The sequence below is a fragment of the Oncorhynchus masou genome, chromosome 33 (genome assembly GCF_036934945.1).
Source record: "Oncorhynchus masou masou isolate Uvic2021 chromosome 33, UVic_Omas_1.1, whole genome shotgun sequence".
Classification (NCBI taxonomy): Eukaryota; Metazoa; Chordata; class Actinopteri; order Salmoniformes; family Salmonidae; genus Oncorhynchus; species Oncorhynchus masou.
In genome coordinates this window covers 36,169,436-36,187,576 of record NC_088244.1, presented here as the reverse complement: position 1 = coordinate 36,187,576, position 18,141 = coordinate 36,169,436, and the positions used below count along the sequence as shown (strand labels likewise).

At 40.0% G+C, this 18,141-nt stretch overlaps 4 protein-coding genes and 1 long non-coding RNA gene across 5 annotated transcripts; 3 read left to right on the top strand and 2 right to left on the bottom strand.

The window, feature by feature from the left end:
• The first annotated feature begins 1,142 nt into the window (after positions 1-1,142).
• LOC135528400 (V-type proton ATPase subunit S1-like) lies at positions 1,143-7,459 on the top strand. The gene is made up of 10 exons (XM_064957462.1): positions 1,143-1,312; positions 1,606-1,732; positions 2,632-2,706; positions 3,127-3,320; positions 3,446-3,483; positions 3,629-3,714; positions 3,918-4,162; positions 4,914-4,967; positions 5,469-5,700; positions 5,840-7,459. Exons 1-10 carry the CDS (start codon positions 1,188-1,190, stop codon positions 6,053-6,055), a joined length of 1,392 nt encoding a protein of 463 aa, XP_064813534.1. The 5' UTR covers positions 1,143-1,187; the 3' UTR covers positions 6,056-7,459.
• An 870-nt stretch (positions 7,460-8,329) lies between these two features.
• LOC135528402 (ciliary microtubule-associated protein 3-like) lies at positions 8,330-9,935 on the top strand. Its single transcript, XM_064957464.1, has 6 exons — positions 8,330-8,389; positions 8,472-8,608; positions 8,833-8,931; positions 9,161-9,294; positions 9,589-9,706; positions 9,808-9,935. The coding sequence occupies exons 1-6, from the start codon at positions 8,371-8,373 to the stop codon at positions 9,874-9,876; spliced, it is 576 nt and encodes a 191-aa protein (XP_064813536.1). The 5' UTR covers positions 8,330-8,370; the 3' UTR covers positions 9,877-9,935.
• A 537-nt stretch (positions 9,936-10,472) lies between these two features.
• Positions 10,473-16,309, bottom strand: LOC135528401 (transcription initiation factor TFIID subunit 8-like). Its single transcript, XM_064957463.1, has 8 exons — positions 16,147-16,309; positions 14,688-14,847; positions 14,404-14,502; positions 12,530-12,592; positions 11,924-12,048; positions 11,633-11,780; positions 11,304-11,446; positions 10,473-11,052 (listed from the first exon to the last, which is right to left on the bottom strand). The coding sequence occupies exons 1-8, from the start codon at positions 16,192-16,194 to the stop codon at positions 10,912-10,914; spliced, it is 927 nt and encodes a 308-aa protein (XP_064813535.1). The 5' UTR covers positions 16,195-16,309; the 3' UTR covers positions 10,473-10,911.
• Positions 15,623-17,024, top strand: LOC135528405 (uncharacterized). Its single transcript, XR_010453548.1, has 3 exons — positions 15,623-15,828; positions 16,158-16,201; positions 16,936-17,024. It is a non-coding gene; the product is annotated as an uncharacterized LOC135528405 (long non-coding RNA).
• LOC135528403 (G0/G1 switch protein 2-like) lies at positions 16,627-17,625 on the bottom strand. Its single transcript, XM_064957465.1, has 2 exons — positions 17,536-17,625; positions 16,627-17,296 (listed from the first exon to the last, which is right to left on the bottom strand). Exon 2 carries the CDS (start codon positions 17,279-17,281, stop codon positions 16,943-16,945), a length of 339 nt encoding a protein of 112 aa, XP_064813537.1. The 5' UTR covers positions 17,282-17,296; positions 17,536-17,625; the 3' UTR covers positions 16,627-16,942.
• Between the last annotated feature and the right edge of the window lie 516 nt (positions 17,626-18,141).

Sequence of the window (18,141 nt, the reverse complement as noted above, 5' to 3'; positions counted from 1 at the left end):
ACGCTGTGGAACAGCAACGATACCTTCGCGTCGGAAAGTAGTGCACATCCCTTGCGTCTGCTCCTCACACTACACTCAAGATTAAAATATTTATGCTATTAAAGGCTTGCTTATTCATAAATATACTATGATGTTCCCGGAGGTTTAACATTTTTCAATTATCTTCTATTGACTGATTAGACTTTTAATTTGTATTTCCCCATTCAGTCCTTTTTTATTGAAGTAGTGCAGCAATTGCGGATGCACTGGTATTCCTCCGCCAACACTGCTGTTATGAAAAAGCTCAGATAGACTATGAAAATAGTTATGTATTTAGCCTGTGTATAACATCAGCTGTGCGAAGTGTTACATAACATTCATCTTGCTTATTTATGCATTATGTTGGCTACTTTGTGTAGCCTATTAATCGTTCATCAACCTGATTTGGCTGGCATATAAAAGCCATTCATTTTAGCCCTATAGACTATATCCTCAAGATTAGACACGCCTGAAAACGTCCAACTGCCTATGTACGTATAGCCTACTATATGGCCTATTCCATTGTATGGACCGAAAATGAAGGCCGGAAACAGGCGCACGATAGCTGTCACCCATATCTGCACCATGGACCGATGCCAGGTTAATTGTTGGAACGTTAACCCGTTCTGACAGGCCACTCAGGTTCAAATTTCAGGACCACGGAGAGCGCAAAAGGTTTTTCGGACAATATAGCGCCCGTTTAACTTTGAAAGTCCCATATCATATTCACCAATATTCTGAGATTAGGCTTAAACAGTCTTGCAATTACTTTGTCAGGTGTTCACAGATAGACAATTGATACAATCACAGGCCTATACATCTGCTACGACTTAAATAAACTAACCATAACCTAATGAGATTCTATAATGTTACAGATCTTTATCGAATTGTGGCGCTAAATAAATTGCCACAAGAAATCAGGCTTTATTGGTAAAAACAAATGTCTTTGCATATTGCAACTTGTGACATTGCTTGGCCCCGAAAACGGTTAAGATTGAATTGAGTTATTATTTCCTATTCGCTGTAAATAATTGATCAAAGCTCAATGTGGTCTTTGTGAAAAGATGGGTCAGGGCAGGCTGCGTGAGAAGGAAGTGTTCCATTGACTCCCATGACAGTCAGCTGATTTACCCCACGTGACTAGGACTTTACGGAAAAGAAAATCTACCATGGCAGGATCTGAGTCGTCAAGTAAATTGCGTACTATCATGGCCTTTATTGCTCTTTTATTTGCCCTGTTATCTACTGGACATTGCAGCAGTCAAGTACCACTTGTAATGTGGTCCAGTGAAGGGTAAATATGTATTATTAGTTTGAAAGCGAAGGGATTTTAAACACTGTGCTGGTTTAGCTAGCATGCTAAACTAACCATTCCAGCTGGATTGCTAGCTAGCCTTGTAGCTATATTCAGTTTTATAAGACGTATGACGTGATCAGGGTAAATGCATTTATCCTTTCTAAAAAATATATATATTTTTATTAGGTATTTCTAATCATTGCCATGTTAGTTGTTGATTTATGTCCAACTGTAGCAGTTAGATGTCTTGCTATTCTATTAATATAAAATTATTTTGTTCATATTTCCAGGTACACCTTGCCACCCATGGCATCTCCAGCTGCTGGTCACATAATATCTAATGACCAGCTGGTGTCCTACCTAAATTCTGCTCTGGGGTCTGCCCCACACAACGTGCTTCTCTTCCTACAGGACAAGGTCAGGCCTGAGATGAATCATAATTGTATTCAGTTGTACCATGAAAAAGGGTCTACTACTTGGCAAATACTATTTGAAGCCTGATCAATGCCAGTGTTAGTATGTAATGTCAAATTTCAATAACCTACTGTACTCCTGCTTTAGAGAACAGTAGTGCAGAGCTAGGCCAGCTAAAGTGAAGTATGTTTTTTTAACAGTAATTAGTTGTTTTAATGTCACGTGCACAAGTACAGTGAAATGCCTTTCTTGTTAGCTCTAAACCCAACAATACAGTAATCAATAACAATATAATACTAAACATAACATAAGGTAGAACAAAGACACACGATAAATAGAAATAAGAAGAACATGAGAAAGTAAGCATACTATATACGGGGTCAGTACATTCCAGTAGCATATTTACAATCTGCAGGGACACTGGAGTGATAGAGGTAGACACTAGTGTATACTAGGGAAATTGTTTCCATAGCTAGGGCTGACTGTGAGGACTTGTAAAGAGTTCCATTAGCTATTGTTCACAGTTAGCTATTGTTATGTAAATGTCAGCTGAAAAGTACCAGGGGACAGTCTTTGGACCGAAGTGAGAGCAGGTCTGCCGGAGCCATGGCCCCGTGAGCACGGGTGCCAGCCCACGTAGATGGAAACAGAAAAGTCTGTGCCTTTTGGGTAAAACACGGGTGAATCCTGTATGGAAATGCAATGAAGCCCGTGATGCCCTGGCCTGGTGTTTCTCATTCTGGTGTGACAATGTGCCACAGCACCACTTCCCCTTTACTACTTCCCATTCTCAGACCATCCTGTTTTTAGATATGTAGTAATAATGATACTATGCTAAAGGGTTTTAACTCTGAAGCAGGTGACACTGACGTTGTTGATATGCGTTTTGTTTTTTAACATAGCTGAGCAAAGATGACTTCACAAGGTATGGGGGTGTTTTTGGAAACAATCATGAGAGTGCCTTTCCAAACCTGGAGGTAAGTATTCTATCCTTTTGAGGTGAGGCTGGGTATTGGGATACTAATATGATCAGTGCCCATATTCATAAAGTGTCATCTCAGTGTTGGATTGGTGATGTATGATCAGTGGTTCTCAAACCTCTACTCTGGGACCCCCAGACGTTTCACAATTTTATTGTAGCCCTGAACTAGCTCACCTGATTCACCTATTCAATGGTTTGATGATTAGTTGACAAGCTAAATCAGGTGTGCTGGCTCTGGAATAGATCATACAGGGAACAGCTGGGGGGTCTCAGAGGAGCGGTTTTAGATCACAATGAGTACGATAACATGGACAGTGGGGATCTAATCCTACATCAGCAGCGCTACTTTGAGACCCTTTGTAAATTCAGACCCAGATGTAGGTTGATAACTAACTTTGACCTTTCTTTCTCCCAGTCTGCATTACAGTCTTCCTCTTCGCAATTGGTGCTGCCTGCCCTGTCATGGCTTGGTGCTAGTGCAGTCCCAGGTCTGCTACAGGAGAAGCTGGGTGTCTCCCCACTCAGCGTAGACCCAGACACACTGGCGCATCTCCAACTCAATGCATCAGACAACACTCTGCTGCTTATCATCCTGCCCTATTCTACTGGGTAATACAATTCAACCAAATGTTTCTAGAGTCCAGTGTTTTGGGAAAAATACTATTTGATTGATTCACAATCGTACAGTAACTTAAGCATGTATTGTATATTCAAGCTCTTTGTTTATGTTCCAGTGCTTATCTGTCCTGTAAGGAAGTCCTGCGTAGCAATGGTAAGTTGAAGTTTTGACCATTTATTGTTCTTGTCCAAATCCTGTTGTTTTATATATTGGTATTTATGTATTCAATAACTACTTATTTCTGTGACTCAATGTGTCATACAGTATGTTTGAGTAGTGCATTTTCCTATCTCATTAGATGAGGTCATTGGTAAAGTTCTGAGCATCATGAAAGCCCAGGGTGTTCCCTATACTGCTATTTACACTGGACTCAAGCCCTCACGAGTAAGTAACTTTAAAATAATCAAACATATGCCTCTAATCTACATGATGTGTATAAGCACGTTTTCAGCATTGTAGTTTCTACTGTCCCCTCACCTGACATAAAATAAAGTGATGTGGTGTTCTTTTATGTTCTACTCGCCTTATCAATAAAGTTGTATTTTTTTTAAATGTTATTGTGTTCTACTTACCTTCTTGTTCCCTAGGTGATTGAGGAGCCATCCATGGTTGGCCAGTCTTCTATGGGCCGGTCCTTGCTGCAGGCGGTTGTTGATGAGGTCAAACCTCCTTTGATGTTTAACACTACCAGTGGCCCTTGCATCATGCTCTGGGCCCAGAATCTCAACGTCAGCTTTAATAACCTGGAATGGATTGACCTCGGTCCATTGACCTTTGCTCCCGGTGGCTCTGTGAGCACGGCTGGGTCCTTCTGTAATGAAACAAATTCACAGTGAGCTTCATACTCTCTTTTTACTATGACATGACACTTGTTGTTATGTACTACTGTACCAGTCAAAAGTTTGGACACACCTATTCATTCAAGGCTTTTTCTTTATTTTTACTATTTTCTACATTGTAGAATAATAGTGAAGACATCAAAACTATGAAATAACACATATGGAATCATGTACTAACCAATAAAGTAACCCGGGTCTCCACAATCACCCAATCTCAACCCAATTGAGATGGTTTGGGATGAGTTGGACCGCAGAGTAAAGAAAAACCAGCTGACAAGTGCTCAGCATATATGGGAACTCCTTCAAGACTGTTGGGAAAGCATTCCAGGTGAAGCTGGTTGAGAGAATGCCAAGAGTGTGCAAAGCTGTCATCAAGGTAAAGGGTGGCTACTTTGAAGAATCTCAAATATAAAATATATTTTGATTGAACACTTTTTTTGGTTACGATATGTTATTTCATAGTTTTGATTTCTTCATTATTATTCTACAATGTAGAAAATAGTCCAAATAAAGTAAAATCCAGGAATGAGTAAGTGTCCAAACTTTTGACTGGTACTATACAAAGTATAGTCCCACTGTTGATTAGTGTCTTATGGTACAAGTGTTATATCTCTTAGCACTATCAAATTACCCAATTGTGTGTTGATTTAATAAATTGGGATTTGTTTATTGGTGACATTATTACTATTACACTGTGCAATAATGGCGGATGTTTTGAATACAACGTGTGCTCGTCTTTCTCAGGCTTGTCCTTGATTATGGAAGTTCTGTTCCAACATACACTCTCTTCCGTCTCATGTAAGTATTATAATGTAGTTATATCACGATAATACGCAAAACAAGTATTATAAAAAATTACACCAAAGTGCAGAGCATCAGTTCCTATGAAAATACACCACCTTGCTCTTGCATGTATCGATCTGTATAAACAATTAATTCCTGTACATTCTCACTCCTATATTAAGCATGAGGTTACACACATTAAATGTGTCATAACTGGGCGGTTTGAGCCCTGAATGCTGATTGGCTGAAAGCCGTGGTATATCAGACTGTATACCACGGGTATGACAAATCATTTATTTTTAATGCTCTAATTGGCCAGTTTATAATAGCAATAAGGCACCTCAAGGTTTGTGGTATATTGCTAATATTCCACGGCTACGGGCTGTATCCAGGCACTCTGCTTCGTGTTGTGCATAAGAACAGCCCTTAGCCATGGTATATTGTCCATATACCACACCCCCTCGGGCCTTATTGCTTAATTAAAGCATGACCCTCACCAAGTCTCATCTTCTCTAGCTTCTCCATGAGCCAGCGGCGCTACCCCGTGTCTGCACGAAACTGGTTCACCCTGGACACAGTGGAACTGCTATTCAATGCCGATACAGCCATCTACAATGGCAGCCGGGGCATCTACGCCCCCGCAGAGTACTCCTTCCACTGCCAGAATGTCAACAACTTCCGTAATGCACTGCTTGTGCCCCACACTCAGAATGCTACCCAGTGGAGGATTCTCTTCACTGACTTCCAGGTACTGATGCATGAATGTCGGAAAAGAAAGCGCCTTTCAATAAGCAGTGTTTAGAGGGTTCATTGAACAAAAAGTGTTCAGTCTTTACTCTCTAATTCCTTGTTACTCATTTGGCTTATTCCCCCCATTCCCCATCTAGATCCAAGGCTTCAGTATACTGAACAGGACAACAGATTTCTCCTATGCCAGTGACTGTGCTGGCTTCTTCACACCAGGGATCTGGATGGGCCTGATCACCTCTCTGCTAATGCTGCTAATCCTCACCTACGGCATGCACATGATCATGCAGCTACGCTCCATGGACCGCTTTGACGACCCTAAAGGCCCCTCAATCTCAGTGCCTCAGTCGGAGTAATGAAGACAAGAGAACGCCCCTGAGCCCGGTCCCAGATCCGTTTGTGTTGTCTTGCCTACCCCTATGGTCATTGTCGTGTGACATTGACCATGTGAGTTGGCAAGACGACACAAACAGATCTGGAACCAGGCTAACCCCTCCACTCCCCTAACTTATGTTCCCTCCACATTGATTTGCTCATGAGTTATTCGATATGTTCTATTGCCATTTGCTTACTTATTTTAGCCACCTCCACCCTGTTCTCTGATTGTCAGCATTGAGCATTCCCATCCTCTTAGCATTTGTCCAATCACATTGTATTCGTCACATTGTTCGTAAACAACAGGTATAGACTAACAGTGAAATGCTTTCTTATGGGCCCTTCCCAACAATGCAGAGAGAAATAATAACGGAATAAATACACAGCGAGTAATGATAACCTGGGTACCAGTACTGAGTAGATAAGCAGGGGTAAGAAGTAAATGTGTACATATAGGTAGGGATAAAATGACTAGGCAACAGGATAGATAGTCAACATTAGCAGCAGCTTATGTGATCAGTCATATGAGTTAGTGCAAAAAGGGTCAATGCAGATAGGCCAGGTAGCTGTTGGTTCCAAACGTGGTATGTCGGTAACGCTTGCCGTGCTGTAGCAGAGAGAACAGTCTATGACTTGGGTAGTTGGAGTCTGACAATTTTTGGGCCTTCCCCTGACACGGCCTTTGTTCCTCTGACACCATCCATGTGTTTCTATGTCTGTGTTACACTTTTATCTTGCAATGCGGTACATTCAATAGCCTCTCTTCATCTGCACTTGCCCAAAGGAAACTGCATGATGTACTGTCAATACTTCTCTTTTGCCTTGATAAATTCTCAGATCACGCATGCTTCAATGAGTGCCAATTAAGGGTTTTGTTTGTACAAGTAATACTGCTAATTGTCAGAGAGAAACTTTTGTTGCCAATTTAATTAATGTGATTGTAGCATGTTGTGGGACTGATTTAGTTGTATTTCACTTGCTTTGTAAGTTTCTCACATGTGTAATTTAAAAAGATAACAATAATAATGAAAGAATTGCATGTACATATGAAGTTGAATGTATGTGTGCAGACTTATGCTATTGACAAAGCCCTACCCTAAATATTGCTGTTGGGAATTTGAGATCACAGAATGCTGTGCAAATTGTTTTGTATAACTTTGTTCCAAATAGACAACAATGCAACAATACACAACAATGCTGGCCTGTTTTTTATTATTATTGATAAGTGTAAAGTTATGCTGAAATTACATCAAATGTCAAAACTATCAGGGACCCTCATGCCCCTACACATACAGTACCAAATGTATACTCAAATCCAATGCTTTGCCATCTTGAAGCAACTCATGTAATTTATTAAGAATAAAAAATGTGCCTCTTAAACACTATCAGTAGAGTCAAAAGGCCCAGTAGAGTCAAAAGTGTTTCTCCTGTTTTTTTATGTATATATCCACTATGAGGTTGGAATAATACTGAAATAATGCATGCCTTTTTAGTGTAAGAGGTGCTTGCAAAGACTGCCTGGAATTTCAGCCTGTTTTGGCCTGCTTGATGTCATCATCATCATTGGTTAATAGAGTTCCAAACCTCTCTGCCAATAACAGCTAGTTTTCGGTTTTCCCCTCCCACTCAGAACATTCCCAGACAGTCCTAGCAAAATTCTTGCTTGAGAAATTGCTCTTTGCCAAGAATATATATATTTTTATTCTTTTTGACAATTTTTATTGAAAACAATCACAGTAAGGTACTTAATTGTTAGCTAGAAATGATTTGATATTGACATAAAAACGGCTGCTTTGGTAGTTTAAAATGTCCCACAAACTTGGCTTAAACAGGTGTAACCCGGTTTTTTATTTGTCTGGTCACACTGTCCAAACATTGCCTCCAAATAATACATGTTTGATTATAATTATCACATGAATATTGCATTATGGTCACATTATTAAATTGCAAAAGTAAAGTAAACAAGTTAATTATCATTCGTTGAAAGTGGAGAATAGAGTAGCCATTCACGTCAACCTGAAGTTTCCAGCAAAGTATTTGCATAATTTACCGCGCATCCATCCTGTCATGGCTGGAAGGATCCAGTTTTTTTGTCAAAATAACGTCAGATTTGACTTTTCGTAGCAGGTTAGTAGAAGGTTAAGAAAAGGTTACTTAGGGTTAGCTTAAATCCCCACGCACCAAAAAAAAATCTACCTTTGACGTTAATTTGACAAAAACTGGATCCCTTCTATACCATCCATCCACCTGGTTCCCATCGTTACCGGTAAGAATATAAACAAAAGGAAGAGGGAACATGGCGGCTCTGGATGCAGGTAAAATTATTAGCGTCCACCCATTGCGTTTTTATCTATTAGCATCAATTAAAAATGTCCAATCTTATCTCTGAATTTATAGCTCCCCTGCGGTGCGTTGCCTTTGGCAGCTGCCAGGAACGGAAGTTATTTCCGACCCACTATGCACCGAACCGGCTGGGCAATACGCTCTCACTTGAGGGAGCCCCACACCGTGGCCCCGGCTGCTATGACAATCATGTGAGTTTTTCTGAGCAGCTTACTGTCATGTGCTTTCAATGACCTTCTATCCACACTCTTGATAAAGATCTGTTATCCTGTTGATCTCAAATAAACCAATTTGGTTATTTTCCGCATGGTAATAAATAATGCATTGCAGAAGCTACTCAAACAGCCAGTTCAAATAACATTAGGAAATCCTTACATTCTCTTGAGGTTTTTCATGTTAGTCATTGTTCCAACAGGTTGGTACCATTCTATATGATGTACAGAAGAGACCTGAGAGTAAGAAAGGATACACTCTTGCTGCAAGGACGTCTGCACGGTTTCTGCCCTGTGCTCAGGTATGATGTTAAAGCCTTATGAGAATATGCATGATTTATGTTGATAGCCAACCTGTTTTTGAAAAATCTTAAGGTTTATCTAACGACGTGAGAAATTAGTCAACCTATTGCCATTACATTGAAAGCAATTTGAAAAATGATCTTCTTATAGGCATATTGTAACATTTACTTCTGTTTGTAGGTCTCTGAATATCCTTCTCTCATTAAATGTTTTCCTCCCACCACCCAGACAATCACTCCTTCCCCTCAGAGCTATCAGCAGGACAGAACCTGGTCTAAAGTATACCCTCCTGGCAGAATCCCCTTCAGCTCCACCACAAAGAGGTTCAGGACCAAGCCTGTTACAGCTGACTTCAAACCAGGGTGAGTGAATGCTAATTGGGAGTGGCACCCTTTCCAAACTATCCATAATAGGAAACCACTGATTATCTCTTGCAGGGGTATTCAACTCTTACACTATGAGGTTCGGAGCCTGCTGGTTTTCTGTTCCCTGATTATTAATTGCACCCACCTGGTCAAAATCAGTCCCTGATTAGAGGGGAGCATTGAAACTGTCTTCAAAGTCCAGAGTTGAGTTTGAGGAATATCGTATCAATGTATATTGCATGTATCATTCTTCAAATTGATTGACTACTAACAGCTGTTTTTATGATGCAGCCCAGGGACATATGCTCATGATACTACTCTGAACCAGAAGGTGTCATGGCCTATGAAATTTGGTTCCCCAGACTGGGGTAGACTGCCCACATTAGAGAGGAAAGCCTTGAGGACAGAGGTGGGTTTATAAGTTTGACTTTGCATTACTATACAAAGTAATATGGAGATGTATACCGGTATTGTCAGCAATAACATGCGTTTCATTTTTGTCATACATAGCTGCTTTGTGACAAGGAGTTTGTGAAGCAAAGAAGTCGGGTGGCATATCTACAGTTGTTCTACTCCTGACTCTTCTGGAGATCAATCTGATGTAAGCATAAATAAAGTGATTTTATTTCTCAGCTATATATAGCCTCACAATTGACCAATATCTCAAGGTATACGAAGTGGGGAGTGAAGTTGCCCAATTCTTGCCTCATGTACGCTGAACAAAAATCTAAATGTAACGTGCAACAATTTCAAAGATTTTTCAGAGTTACAGTTCATATAAGGAACTAGTACATTTCAAATAAATAAATAAGGCCCTAATCTATGGATTTCACGACTGGGAATACAGATGTGCATCTGTTCAGATACCTTCAAGGTAGGGGCGTGGATCAGAAAACCAATCAGTATCTGCTGTGACTACCATTTGTCTCATGCAGCGCATAGTTGATCAGGCTGTTGATTGTGGCCTGTGGAAATGTTGCCCCACTCTTCTTCAATGGCAGTATCACACCAGATACTAAAGTTGTTGCTGGATATTGGCGAGAACTGGAACACGCTGCCGTACACATCGATCCAGAACCTCCCAAACATGCTCAATGGGTGACATGTCTGGTGAGTATGCAGGCCATGGAAGAACTGGGACATGTTTTATTTCAGATCATGAAACAAGGGACAAACACTTTACATGTTGCGTTTATTTTTTTGTTCAGTGTATATTTGGCGATAGGCTAAAATGTGTCATTTGGGTAAATTTAATGTTAAAATTACAAATCGAAACATTTTATTTCCTGTTCATTATTCACAAATGACTGAAATCATAATTTGGAAATGGGTAAAAATAACATTTTAGCAAATGTTACATTTTCTTTCACGACAGAACCATTCCACAAATTTGAAAAATATTAAATTGCAAAATGTCTGTTTTCTCATGAATGTAACTGGTGAAGGGTGTCATGAGTAGTATTTGCCATGTAGGAAGTTGAGGTTGGAGTCCCTGACCTCAGATGTCCACGTGGGTCCACTTCTCAGAAGCACAGAGCTGTTGACTGCTTCTTACAATTCACTCTTCGTTGTGGCTGACAGAAGTCCAAATTAGTAGCTAAGTGTAGTAAACTCTCACTTCTTCCTCCTCACTTTGGGTTTCTTGACTGGTCTCAAGTATGGGTTGTCAATCATGTTTTCTTCACTGACCTTCACCAAGGGAACCACGCCACCAGCAAGAAGCACGGAATTCTCCTTATCAGCTCCAGAATCATCCTAAATTTGATTAAAGGCATAGATGAGGAAAACAAACTTAATTTCAAATGTTTTTTTTTGTAGCAATCAACACACCAGGTACATTTTAATATAGATTTGCTCTTAACAATGAATGGCTTTGTAAACACCCTCATTTAGGAGGGCCTTGATTATTCTATTGAAGTTAATTCTGTATAGGCCAAACCACATTGCACTGCAGATCATAAAGACTCAAGCTTGAATATTTCCTTTGGCCCATGTCCCTGACTCACATTGAGGTTGTTGACTGGCGTGTTCTCGCTGTCTGTCTGATCGTCCTGTTCAGAGGAGTCTGTCTCCTCCAGAGTCTGCAGCTCCAGTTCTGAGGGCAGCAGGGCACTGAGGTACGGGATGGAGCTGGGCCGCTCTGCGATCACTGGCAACCACAAAGGCATCAGTATTATTACCCATGTAAACACAGGTACCCAACACTCTCTAGTAGGAAATAAGATCAATGGGAACAGAACTTCTGTTCCTTATTAGAAGCATTTTTGTGCAGATTATTCAATTCAACAGCATGAATGAGAATCATGCTTGACAACAACAACGAGCACTCGCTCACATGGGAAGGCAGTGACATCATCCTTGAAGAGGCTCTGTGTTTCTCCAGTCTTGGCCATGAAGCGTGTGAGTGCTCGCTCTACATCTCTTCTCTGAGAAGCTGCCTTTTCTCGCACCACCTGGTAATCTGACACAGGCTCCCGAAACGTCTGATAGAAAGACAACCGAGGAAACTCACCAATGTGTTCATCTTAAATCTTTTCACTAGACCACTCGGAAAAGTGTCAGTATATAAATACTAAGTCAAGTATGTTTCTGGCTTGGAAAACGGTAAGAAGTGTGGTTGACTCACTGGAGTTTTGATGTAAGTGTGAGGATCGGGGAACTCCGGGAAGTGGTTGGGGATGTGGGAGGGATGAGTGCGTTTCTGTCCAGCAATCAAGGCCTTTGGGATCACAGGAGCATTCGTCACTGGAGCTGAAAAATACACACAGATTGCCAGTTAAACGTCTTTCTACTTTCATTCAAAGACCAGTTACTAGCTTTCTCTATAGTGTTCTTGTGTTTTGTCCTCAGTTGTAGTCTAAATCAAATTGTATTGGTCACATACACATATTTAGCAGATGTTATTGCGGGTATAGCGAAATGCTTGTGTTCCTAGCTCCAACAGTGCAGTAGTATCTAACAATTCACAACAATACACAAATCTAAAAATGGAATTAAGAAATATAAATATTAGGAGAAGCAATGTCGGGAGTGGCATTGACTAAAATACAGTGGAATAGAATACAGTATATACATATGAGATGAGTAAAGCACTATGTAAACATTATTACAGTGACTAGTGTGCCATTATTAATGTGGTCAGTGATTCCATGTCTATGTATATAGGGCAGCAGCCTCTTCGGTGCAGGGTAAATAACAGCCTCTTGAGGGTCTACTAACAGTAAAGACTCACGAGCAGTTATAACCATCCTCTGTGATCTCTTGGCATACCCTGGCAGAGTGTCCACATTGAAACCTGTGGTGGTACGTGAAACAAATAAGTTAATGAAGACAAATTAAATAGTGATTTCATATTCAAGCTAGGGCTGGGCGATATGGCCCAAATATTATATCATGGTATTTAAAACTTTTTTTACGGTATGACGGTATTTTTAGTTTATGAATAATACAAGTTCTACATTTGCTTTATGAGTAGTGAGTGATCCTAGGGTGGCAACGCATACATTAAGTGATTTCAATGAGTCTTTCTCCATTGATTGTTTTATACTGTTCAATTCAACCAAAACAAATTTCAGCACTTATCATTTCTGTATTTCCTGCACTCAATTGCAGTGGTGGAAAAAGTAGCCTATTGTCATACATGAGTAGAAGTAAAGATACGTTAATAGAAAATTACTCAAGTAAAAGTGAAAGTCCCCCAGTAAAACACCACTTGAGTAAAAGTCTAAAAGTATTTGGTTTTAAATATACTTAAAGTATCAAAAGTAAAAGTATAAATCATTTCAAATTCCTTATATTAAGCAAACCAGATGGCACCATTTTCTTGTTTTTATTTATTTATTTACAGATAGCCAGGGGCACACTCCAACACTCAGACATAATTTACAAACAAAGCATGCGTGTTTAGTGAGTCTCCCAGATCAGAGCCAATAGATGACCAGGGATGTTCTCTTGACAAGTGCGTAAATCGGACCATTTTCCTGTCCTGCTAAGCATTCAAAATGTAACAAGTACTTTTAGGTGTCAGGGAAAATGCATCGAGTAAAAAGTACAATTTTTCGCTTTAGGAATGTAGTAAAGTAAATTGTAAAAAAAATTAAGCAAAGTACAGATACCAAAAAATTGAAAGTATCTTTACTTAAGTACTTTACACCACTGCTCAATTGAGATAAGGCCCACACTGCCACGTAGGGCTGCACGATATGGGCAAATAATCTAGGACTTATTTTTAACCAAATGTTGCAATTGCGATTTGACTGGCCAATTAGAACAAAAATGTTGGAATCATGGAAATATAATGACTTTTCTAATTCTATAGTTAGAATATAAGTGGGCACTTTGAATATTGTGTTTTGAGATGACAACGAATTAAAATGCCAGGGAGGAGTTATTGTGAGAGGGTAGGAACTAAAGTGTTAAGTGTTTCCTAGTGGACCCTAAAAGCTTTGGCTACATTGAATGTTTTCTCTTAGCTACTTCATGTAGCTAACATATTCTTGCTTTGCATATTTCTCTTTGATTTAGAAGATACTGTTGCACAAACATGCTGATTTAGGTCTACACCATCACTGGTATTATCAAGCTGTATTAGCTAGCTACGTTTGCTCTTTCTCAGTACATTTATTAGCGGCTAACAATTAGCATCTCACAAGATTTAGGTCAACTTGCTAAGAAAAGACAAACTAGCTGTTTGCTGATGTAAGAAACACAAACTAATAGTGTCATTATAGAACGCTTGTGGATTTATATTAAGAAGCAAATTGAAAACAGCATTGTTGTCATCAACATTGTTGCATGTGCTGCATTGACCATGCAGACTGAACACAAGTATCTCATGGTTGAGGAACATCAAATGTGCTCCTTGAGTGACAGGGGCGTGGCAAGGTCTGTGTGGAAAGTGGCACGGAGAGAGATGACTCAAGAAGCAAAGTAAACTATAAAAATTGATTACACATGGCGTATCACATTTAACAAACCAAACATTCAAAAACTGGTAAAGTAAAAACCCAAACTGGTCCCTGCATCAATACAGGTATATCATAAAATACAGTATACCGCCTAATTCAAGCTGTAATTATTTTGCATCTTTCCTGAGGTTAAACTAACCCATTTCATTGAGTGTGACCACAGCGTCAGAGAGGGTGGGCGTGATTCGAGCTGTGTGCTCACAGTATGACTTGGCACAACGACCTACTTCAGATATGTCTGAAAAAGTACAGGGAATAGACACAGATGAGGTCAGTAATACAGACAATTGTGGTGATTTCACGAAGGGCTAGTCACTTGACATGGCTTGTTGTTTAATTCAAGCCAGCAAAGGGTTATTAGTTTAATCCAAAACATATAATGAATTACATTTTCAAAAACATCAACACACAATGGTTACATACAGCTCTGGATCATCTCAGTCAGTGATTCCACAGTGGCCTTCTCTGCGCTCTCGAATCCACACTCTGTCAGCAGAGAGCTCACTACCACTTGGAGGGTGCGACGCCGGGCAAGCTGGTAATTCTCTGCCGGGCTGGACGTCGCCTTACCGCACCCGGAACGCTGTAAAACATACAGATGTCAGTGTGAAAACACTTTCTCTCATGGTTAGCCAACTAGCTACCTACACGCTTATACAGGATTAATGACCCCAGTTTGCAAATGGCATGACGTGATTGTAAACAGCAAGTCAACAACGGGGGTGGGAAGTAGCCTAGTGGTTAGAGCGTTGGGCGAGTAACCGAAAGGTTGCAAGCGTAAACTCACCCCATTCCGTACAAATGTCCGCAACATTCAAACGAGGCTACAAAGAACTAATGGGACTGTGTTGACGTCAAAATCGGGGGTGTGAACTAGGTTTCTATTCAAGCGTTGATCGACATGGTAATGACTTTATAGTATTGGAGAAAAGTTGAAAAAACGGACCCTCCGTTACGTCTTGACGTGTCATGTCGTAACGTACAGCACGCATAAAGCAACTATTTCTGTCTTACAATCTCTCTCCACCAGGTGTAGCACTTCTATCCTTTAAAAACAAGAAATGGACAGTGAGGGGGGAGATACCTCGTCATCATTGCTTGCGATCATCATTCTCAAAGCCGCGGTTTACTTATAAGATCACTTTAGCACTGCCCTAAAAACCTGATTAAAATTTGACACAAACCTTCAAATAGGTATGTAATGGCACATTATATAAACTCTTTAGTGTTTTATTTACATTTTAGAGGCGATAAGGTGACATGTTGGACAATCGAGTGAAAAAAAGCAATTTTCCCACACAACATTTCTCCTTCTCACTATCACGCATTAGTTTCGCTTCCCCACCCGCCATTTTTAAAAAGACCTGTTGAATTATGCAGAAACGGGCAGCGTTTAGGTCATGTAATTGATTCTGTTGGAAAGGGGAGAAATTGTGCTTTGCAATTGTAATGACATTACAGTTGATCTGGAATTATTACGTTTTTGGGGCGCTAAAATAAGGGCAATTGTACCGACCAAGGCGATGTACGAGTTTACGCGAGATCGAATCTCCGAGCTGACAAGGTACAAATCTGTCGTTCTGCCCCTGAACAAGGCAGTTAACCCACTGTTCCTAGGCCGCCATTGTAAATACGAATTTGTTCTTAATTAACCGACTTTCCTTAAAAAAAAACATTCGTTTAAACTTAGCTAGCGAATGGATGTCATGTGACGTGGCAAAATTCTGGGAAAATGTCGTGTTTTAATGTGCTAGTTTAATTTGGACAAAGACAGGCGATTTACAACCATTGAGGTTAACCTAACGTTATGTTGACAAGCTAGCCTGATGATGGCTAACATTGTAGCCAAGTTAGCTTACATATGACAAACGATCTTATTTACCCCTACTATAGCACTGAATCCACCCGCCATCACTGCAGGGTCCGCCATCTGCACGGTAGGTTGTTTATTTGCTCCCAAATCGTTATTACACAAAGTCGCACCTTTCTGACAACAAAAGTGTTCGCCTAGCTTGCTAGGCACACAACAGACAGAAAAACAAAACACTGGCATTTCCGGTAGAAAAACTCCTTTAAGGAAAATGTTTTTATTAATGTCTTTTTTTAATGTATTTTTAATGTTCAGTTCACATAATACAATTGAAATGTATGCATCAATGTGTATGTAATAGAATATACTTAGCAAAAACGAATATACACATTTATAAATGCATTTCTATAGCTTCCAAAATATTTTTTTACAATGGAGTACAAAAATAGCTGTGCAGTGGCTTTAAAACAGTCATCTAGGGTTTATATAAATAATTAGATAGGCTACAGTAGACTACTCACAGCACTGTTTGACATTAACCAGTTCATGACCCAGTGGTAACCTAAAATAGGTTTATTAGGAAGCCAAAAGAAAATACAAATTCTCAATCAGTCACAGAGCTTCTGCTGCCCAGCAGCCAGTCATCACTGCAGCTTGTTGTTGCATCCGTCCATCCATCCATTCAGCCTCTTCTCTTCTCATTAATAATAAGTCAAGGGTTCCCTAAACATGGCCAAATTATCATGACAAAAATCACCAAGTGCAATCTCTATTGATTGCCTGGTTGACAGCTTATTTCACCACATTTTGTGTTCTGAGTGTTGGTTTCATTAGTGTGTGTAACATGAGAGGTTGTTGCAGTGCATCTTCAACAGGCAGGTGACCTGATAGACGCCCTCCTCTGACGACCTTCCAGTGGCTTCTTAGCATCAATCTCTGTTTGCAACTCATCCACAACATCAGGCTCGACAGTGGTTATCTCTGGCTCCAGCATTTGCCTCTTCTTCTCCTCTGTGATCAACTTGATCATTTCCTCATCTAATGGCTCCTGTTCACAAAATGGCATGCAGACCGTTTCCACCAGCCCACCGACCACTCCAAAAAACGCCAGGGTAGAACCCAGCAGGTACACCTTCATCATGCCTCGACTGGGCTTCTGGCTCAGCATCTCCTTAGCGAATGGAATGATCTCGTTTATGGTCTCCATTGTCTTAAGTTCAGTCTATTGAGGGAAAAGGAAATGTCATAATTAATAGGCTGTTTAATGACTGTGGTAATTAAACTAAAATGAATTAGCATAATTATTAGTAATGACCGCTGTACATTTTATGATAATCATAATGTATTAAATAATATATCACTGATAATATATTCAGACAATGTAGATTACACTCTTCAATTCTGAATAAGATTGAATGAAGACTGCACAGAACAGAGCTGAAAATATTTAAATGTACTTACCTGTATAGGGACCTGTTAAATGCTTTCCTTAGATTTCGTCTTAGTCAAGCATCCCCAAGCAAAGATGCAATGAGAGGTGCTGGGTTTTATACACAAGGAGATCCACATCAACTCCCACAAAGTGTCAAATTATGAATATTCATGACGATGGGTGTTGAGGAAGTGCAGTGTTGGAGTCAACTGCTTTGAGGCAATGTCTTCGATATCTGATGCACTCTATAATGGCATCCAGGGCTGTTTTGGAAACAGCCAAGAGTCGGTACAAAGGCAAAGTCACTGAAAAAAACCCAACTTGCCAAAATATATTGTGCAAGTAATATCACGTGAGTCACATGTGTTTTAGTCATGAAACAGAGGTACAATTGTGTGGTTTTGTAGAGCTTTTGTATAATTTCAGCCAGTTGTTTTGAAAGTCGTGCTCACGAGCCAAAACGGTCCCCAAAAATTGTGATGAATGCTTTTCACGTTATAATACTGCAGTAATACAGTAGCCTATACAGCACTACTATACTTATTAAAGATGCATTTCGGGATCCTAAGCACTTACAAATTATAATTCGTACAGTATGTTACAAATTTGTAACATTGAACGAATTGGAATTTGTA